The sequence below is a fragment of the Penaeus japonicus genome, unplaced genomic scaffold, assembly GCF_977035675.1.
Source record: "Penaeus japonicus unplaced genomic scaffold, GWHDUDI00000001_assembly GWHDUDI00000003, whole genome shotgun sequence".
Lineage (NCBI taxonomy): Eukaryota > Metazoa > Arthropoda > Malacostraca > Decapoda > Penaeidae > Penaeus > Penaeus japonicus.
The window spans coordinates 16,831,610-16,839,109 of NW_028234405.1; the positions used below are offsets into that span (position 1 = coordinate 16,831,610).

Below are 7,500 nucleotides of genomic sequence, written 5' to 3' on the forward strand. Positions count from 1 at the left end.
TATCATGGGGATGATATATTCTCAGGCATTAGATAAAATCACATATACTATTTGATATAAACTGTCATAGGCCTTGAACGTCCAATGAACTTAAAAGTGTTTTTATTATAGGAAGAAACAAATAATTGTAAAGACTATTTTTTCTATGGGACACCACAAAGACACGGGTCTCTCTGTGACAGCTGGTTTTGTTTGAGCTGTATCACATTTTCATTGTCATACACCCAACAGTGTCTATGCTCTGCCTCCAGATAACACCTCTGGAATGTAAGGTTTTTCAGTACTTAAAGTTCAAACAGATTAACACTTTATGTTCATCAGACACTAATAAAAGAAATATCAGAACATCCAAACCTGTTTAGACAAGTAGTATTATATTTATTTCCCTCTCATTTACTAACAGTGGGATAAATCTAGAAAACAGTTACATATCTATAGATATATAATCTAGGATCCCATCCATAAGATACCTTTTTCTTTTAAAGCTTTCCACCAAGAACGCAATGTGATAAACACAGATTTAACCATAAATATAGATGTTGATATATATTGTGTGTTGATATTCCATTCACCACCATTTTCTTTGTCTTCGTTTCTGTTTCTTTATTTCCAAATTTGTTCATTCTTTATCTTTACCCATTACCTTTTATCTTTTTTATCTTTCTTCTTTTTGCTTTTATTAATTATTAATCCTTTATGCTTTTTCAGGACCAATGGCAAATCTGTTGAAATTCTGTGCAATGAGAGTACTTTACCATCCATCATAAGCCTCGATTTAGCCACCACTCAACTGCTGACTATCTCAAAACTGGAGAAAGTAAGATCTTGTTACTTTAAGCTTTATTATATATTTAGGACTTAAATGTTTTAGAATGAATTCCTTATTTTGTTGTCTTTATTTTACATTTTTTGAATTTCATTTGGCCATTTAGTTGTTGATTTAATTTTGAATTTTCTTATTGACCCATTGCCTAATGACCTAACTGTCAGTTAGGATGAGCAGTCTACGGTTTAGGCTGACTTTGGACCCTGTAGCACTGGAGCTAGCACATTTATAGCCATAATGCTGAATGACTGTGTGCTTCAACTGTGAGCAGATCCCGATGCCGCGTCATGTACGCATTGACACCTGTTTTTTAGACCTATTGAACGCCATCATGGATGTCATGATGCCTATTCTCAGTGGTTTAAGTATTGTGATCTGTGTTACAGTGACATTTGATCATCTAAAAAAATGATAATTAACCTGTTAGGTGGGGGAACAGATTTGCTTACTTGACCTGTGGATATGACTGACATCAATATCAGTGTTATTGTTTTATGGGACATCAAAACCCCATATTATTTTTTCACTATTTGCTTATGAAAGTAAACAAATACAAAAAATAACCATTAATTAAGAAACAGTGTGCTACTCTCCCCTACCATCAAACTACCCTTGCGGACTATCGTCAACCATGCCTTGACAATCATTGTCAGGACCAAAACTCAACCATCAGTACCTTGTTGACAGCTGTCCACTATGGGTTAACCTTCTGCAATGGACTTTTTCATGGGGTCGGATCACTTTTGCACTGCATTTCTTTGTTCAAAATACAAGCAATTTATTCCTTTAGTTGTCTAACTAGTGCATCATACCAAATGTATATTAGTATCACTTTGCTATTAGATCATACATACATTCATATAGTATACCATAAGTCTAGAAAATGAAAGAAAATGCAACATCTTACCCCATTGTGGAGAGGGATAGATTCACGTATCCAATCTCCAGGATGGGCTCTATTTCAGAGCGAGGCTGCTTCAGACAACATAATTTGACTTTTCCCACTCTTTTTCAGTCATTCATTATAAAGCTAGAGCCAGTTTTGTGTTTTATTTTTTGTGTGTTTTGTTGTATTGAAAAACTTGTATGTGTCTTATCATATTCATGTACTGTTGTGAACGAATACAAAACATAGAACCATGAAGATAACATGAAGAGGTAGGGAAGAGGGTGGAAACCTGTACTTATGTCTGCAAGTGCCACAGTAAAAGGCATCTCTACTGGCACAGGGGCACAGTGTAGGCACTGGGCATGGTTTGAGTCACCTTCCTCATCCTGTTCTTCCTACACCTCCTTCATTGGTGGTACTTTGGAGCAAGAGGTCAGCAGCTTGCTGTGTACCATCACCCCATGAAGATATTGCTCTATGTAGATAGAGATTGTGAATGGGTGCCATTCAAGGCTCTCTTTCCTGCTGGAGCTTAAAGAAAGTGCTGCCTTCTAAGTTTTGGATGTTATGTGAAACCCATTTTGCATAATATTACGGTAATTATAGTAATTATGACTGCAATTGTCATCATCACTCAATTATTGCTCATAGCACAATAAAATAACAGTGATCCAAAATCTCCAAATGTCATGCACATCATGATGCCCATCATCAGGCCAAAGCTCCTGCGTTATACAAGTCATGACGTGAATCCACAATGGGTTAAGATGCCCACCCCTGGCCAAACATCTTCAGATGTGGCCCGTCTCAGAAGGATTTATACTGATAATAATTATTGGTAATCTTGGTGAAAATAATTAATATAATTATGACATGTTTGTTATTTCAGGTCCCAATTGTTGGTCATGGAATGGGAAGAAAATGTGAGTTGTTGAGACCAATGACCATCTCAGAAGCTATCAGCAGGATAAAAACGCACCTGGGCCTTCCGCATGTCAGATTGGCTCTTGCTCATGGAGCAACGCAGAGTTAGTATTTCTTTTTCTTCGCCTTTTGATTTTTTTTTTTTTTTTTTTTTTTTTTTTTTTTTATTCCACTTTTACTTTAACCCAATACCGCCGGCCGCCGGCCACAGACGGCGATTATGTAATATGATAGCGTGGGTGCCGTCATATGCCGCCGATGATATAATTGATTTAGGCCTATGCGTTCGAGAGCCCCGGCATTGATGCCATAAAAGACGAAACAGCCCGGCGGGTTAAAGGGATCAGCTCCCTTAGAAATTTTGAGACCTATGAAACAGTCACCGTAATCTACTGCTTTTAGGGAAAATAATGGATATGAACATATTGAAAATAACTTCTACTTAATTATAATCAAATCACACTATATATGACTGCATTGTTTATGTCGGTATAATTTCACAGAAAAAAATGGGAGTCATTATGTCTAGAACAGCTTTTTCTGAAGGAAAAAAGACGAGCGTGGATATCAGAGGCAAAAAATTTCATGTATAATTTGTTGTAAAGTATTTAGTTTTTGAGGATCCACATTAATGAACAGACTTGTTCTACATGGCAATAATTCACAGCAAATTCTCAAACAGTAGTAACTGTGCATCACAAGATGAGTCGAATAAATGATGCATAATTATTTTTTTTTAACTTTTTTTCGCTGCAGATCAGTAATTATTTTTTCCATTGTTGAACAGATTCAGTGATTCAGAGTGTTGCAGTGTGTGCTGGTTCAGGGTCATCCGTGTTACGTGGCACCAAAGCTGACCTGTGGCTGACTGGGGAGATGTCTCACCACGAGGTTCTTGATGCCACTCACCAGAGGCCTTCCGTGGTGCTCACTGACCATTCAAACTGTGAGCGTGGATATCTCAAGACTCTTCAACCACGTCTCCAATCCTTGTTTGAACAGAATATAACCGTAATCGTGTCAGAAAAGGATAGGGATCCTCTTGAAGTTGTTTAAGATCTATCATAACAAAAAGAAAATGCACGAGTTGAAGATTTAACGTTATCCAAAGGAAACATGTTTAATGTCAAAGCTTGATGAATGATCATTGATCATTAAAACACAGTGCTCTTATGGCTATAGCAGGCCACAATACAATAGCTCAAACAGGTGGAGTTTTTATATGATTTTCAGCTTGGGTTTTTGTTTTTGGGGAATCTAGCATATTTGTGTGGACATATTTCCTTGTGTTGGATGGGCTACAATAAGGGAGAATATTTGAAGCTAGGAATCCATTTACCTTCTGTTTGTTAATTTAATTTCTTCAAATATTTCTGAGAATTAAATCAGCAGCTGTTCTGTACTGACTAGAAGCCATCATTTGGTATTTTCTTATAGTACTCAGAAATGGTGCATGTACCAGCCATATATATTGTGGGTTGAAGTATTTGTGTAATAGAATTATCTTCTCAAAACCTTCCTTCTTTGAATATTATGGTATGACTATTAAAAATGCATTTCAACTAAAACTTTTTCTTATTCAGGCGACTATCTATACCTGAAACTTTTTTTTTTATAGAAAACAAAAACAGCAGCTATTTCCAGTTCTTATGACTCCTAAATAACATAAATGTAAAAACTCATGTTGCGAATACATCCAACATTAAAGAAACTGGTTATGAGAAAATTGTCCACCTTAAAAGAAAATCTAAGCCATCATTTAAAATAATTTTTCCTTAAAGCAAATAGTTGTTCAATAAAAGATGATTATGCACACATTACATCATGTATGACTTTAATTTCACATGTTCATGCAATAGCTTATGGAATATTTTGAGTGCATCTGGTGAATATGCATGTGCTCACTCTTCTTCCAAACTTCAAGTCTTGGATTTACGGAGATGGGTATATTATTGGAACCATATCTTTTTAGAATAAATAGATATATCCTCCCATTTTTACCAGACTTATTGGAAGTGGCACAAGGATCTATATTGTTATGAATAAAACAGAAATTACATTAATCTTTCATGGCCTGTTACTTAGTCACACAAAAAGCAATCAGTAACTATAGTGTAATAGAAATATGTGTATAAAATATATATAAAATAGCTTTCAAAGCAAGATCACCAAAGTTCCAGAGGACAACTTAATTCATGTATTAAATAAAGGGCATATGTTTCAGATGAATGCATCCTGGTGACAATTCATGGTCATTGGATTCTGAAAAGATTATCTAAATTCACAAGGCTCAAATGACCATACACCAAATAAATTCCTACTGGCCCATTTGACTCTGATTCTATGGACTATAAAGTAAATCAGTGACTGATAATCTGGGACAGATGACAAAAGGCAATCAAGATGAAATAAACTACTTCAAATGTAACCTTATGTATTGCATTTTATCTAGTATTCTCTCAATATTTTTCTGTGTAAGCATAAAGATAAATATATATCAGCATTGAAATTGAAGTAATTGATTTTCCATCAATGCTTACAGAACTGCAATCTAGATGAAAGTACCATTTTAATATATTTCTTTACTGCTGCTGCTAGTATCAAATTTGCCTAATAAATTACTGTGTAGTCATTATAAATGACAGCAATAAGACAGCATTGGTAATTTTTTCTTCTAAAGAAAATAATCATTGGTGCACTACCTTGGTTTTAAAATAAGGTAAATAACATAGTTAATTATAAAAATCTCTTTAATGTAGCTACAAAATACATGAACCTTACATAATACAAAATATATCTTAACCTTAGGACTGTATTATACAGTGAAATCACAAACAGAAGTCCTCTAACTGCACATTCCAAACGACCTGATCTGGTTCATCCAACAATCAGTCACGTGAGCAGATAGACCCGATTCTCACTTGGCACTTTTTGGACAACTTATTGTGATATATCTATCAACTGGGGAGGGGAAATAAGATTCAAATAAAGCCTTTCACAAATAAAACTCCTTTCTTCAGTCTAGAGTATAGGAAATACAATCTTTCCTGCCAAGTCAAGATTTATAAGTTTTCAATCCATAAAAGAACAGCTGCTTCCTTAGAGAGCATGATTGTTACAGTACATGGTTTGCCATTACACAACATAATCAAGTTGTTTGCGTTGTTATTTAGTAACTAAATGCTCTCGCGTCAATTTAGATAATGGCACTTTAAGAAGTATCTTTGACCAGCAAAGTTGTCATTCAGTAAATCATACACTGTCAGTCTTGATAGATAACATTAAAATGCCAACATCTATTTACATTTATTTTTAGTAATTGAAAAGAGGCTATCCAGCAAAAATGCAGATCAATGCTGAATGAATATAATAGTGCATTACCTTGACACATAAAGAATAAATAAATATTTGAAGACCTTTTAGACGTAAAAGCACATATACATCAACATCAAAGATCAAGGCTTATTTCGTATTTCAACAACACAAAAGTACTAACAGATTTTAGTCCATTGATAGAGGAAAAACAATCTAGATATATTCAATTCAAGACAGGAACTGGTGGCTGTCACCCTCATGCAACATGGCTAGTCCACCTCTATTGTAAGGAGAACTAAATCTTAGAAAAACTGAAACATGAGAACATTAATGTCACATCATGGATCAGCTGAAGGATCGGTGCATTGCATAGATTTTAAAAAATAAATAAAAATATTTCCATGGGTTTCACGTCCCTCTCTGTGCAAGTTCTAAAAACTGATAAGTTCATCAAAAGCAAGGATCAGTAAATGAAATGACACATACCAGTAACTGTTCCCAAGCACACCATACATAGCACCAAAACAAAAGTACTTGAAATAATTTAGCCATCACTCGCCCAATGGAAGAAAATAAGTGTGGGCAGAAAACAGTTCAAAGGCCCCAGTTGTTTTGTCCTTTACTTTATAAAAAGTCTTTATTACACCTTCAGCTGAGTGACAGCCCTCAATCCATGTCCTCTAACATTCATACAGATGATGACGAGTATAACCCTGCGCTGTTGTAAGGATTGTTGCTGTTTGCAGTCTCAATCTCTTTGGCCAAGGTAGTCATGATGTCACGGTAGATAAGGGGGTCAATATTCGTTGATAATACATACAGGATCCACCTGGGGAAGATGGGAAACAAACAATTTTAGTTTTGAGTAACATAAAAGTACAGTAACTGAAAAATTGTCCTCATATACAAGTTTCTCAGATTAAAAAATGCAATAAACAAATACTTACCAGTCTCCAATGGAAGTCTTATTTGTGATAGCTTGTACAGTCTCTAGGGAAACAGACTTGTTGTGCTTGTGCATGGCCCTAGGACGGAGGCCAGGGAGTGTGAAGAGGGCAACACGGTACAGGATGAGGGCTCCCAGCAGGCAAGCCAGGATCACAAACCAGAACCAGATTATGATGAACACCTACAAGAACAAGATACATTAGAAAACCTCTATATGTGTCAGATACAAATGTGTGATGAAACTCTATAGAGTGTGGTAATAGTTCGGTTTGCATTTTTAAAATGGGTATCTATGGTTGGTAATGACTTTCTAAAATGTATATTTATCCTTACAGAACAATCAAAGGAAGAACACATTTCACAATTTCCTTTGAAGATTCAATGTCTAATCATATTCATCCATAGAAGAACTCAATTAACTGGTAGAACTGATCTTCACAAAACAAACCTTCTCATTCAGAATGTTGAGAGGCAGAAGGCAGAATGCATCATGCCGCTCCAGAGTTCCTGAGGGACCAAATTTGTGGAAGTGACACTTGGTCATTCGGGGGAAGACATAAATCATGGGGTCCACACGCTCCTCCTGGTCCATTTCAGT

General features: G+C 35.6%; 2 protein-coding genes across 2 annotated transcripts in view; one reads left to right on the forward strand and one right to left on the reverse strand.

The window, feature by feature from the left end:
* Positions 1-4,207, forward strand: part of LOC122263408 (NIF3-like protein 1) — a 23,168-nt gene extending 18,961 nt beyond the window's left edge. The window contains exons 7-9 of the mRNA XM_086556670.1: positions 709-817; positions 2,605-2,743; positions 3,427-4,207. Coding sequence (XP_086412796.1) covers positions 709-817; positions 2,605-2,743; positions 3,427-3,695 — 517 coding nt within the window. The 3' untranslated portion in view covers positions 3,696-4,207. The remainder of the gene's footprint in view (positions 1-708; positions 818-2,604; positions 2,744-3,426) is intronic.
* A 1,168-nt stretch (positions 4,208-5,375) lies between these two features.
* LOC122263406 (innexin inx1) overlaps positions 5,376-7,500 on the reverse strand; it is an 11,017-nt gene continuing 8,892 nt past the window's right edge. Inside the window, exons 5-7 of the mRNA XM_043031816.2 lie at positions 7,351-7,500; positions 6,902-7,083; positions 5,376-6,783 (exon numbers count right to left, since the gene is read on the reverse strand). The exon at positions 7,351-7,500 is cut by the window's right edge and continues 12 nt beyond it. Of these exons, the coding sequence (XP_042887750.1) occupies positions 6,642-6,783; positions 6,902-7,083; positions 7,351-7,500 (474 nt within the window). The 3' untranslated portion in view covers positions 5,376-6,641. The remainder of the gene's footprint in view (positions 6,784-6,901; positions 7,084-7,350) is intronic.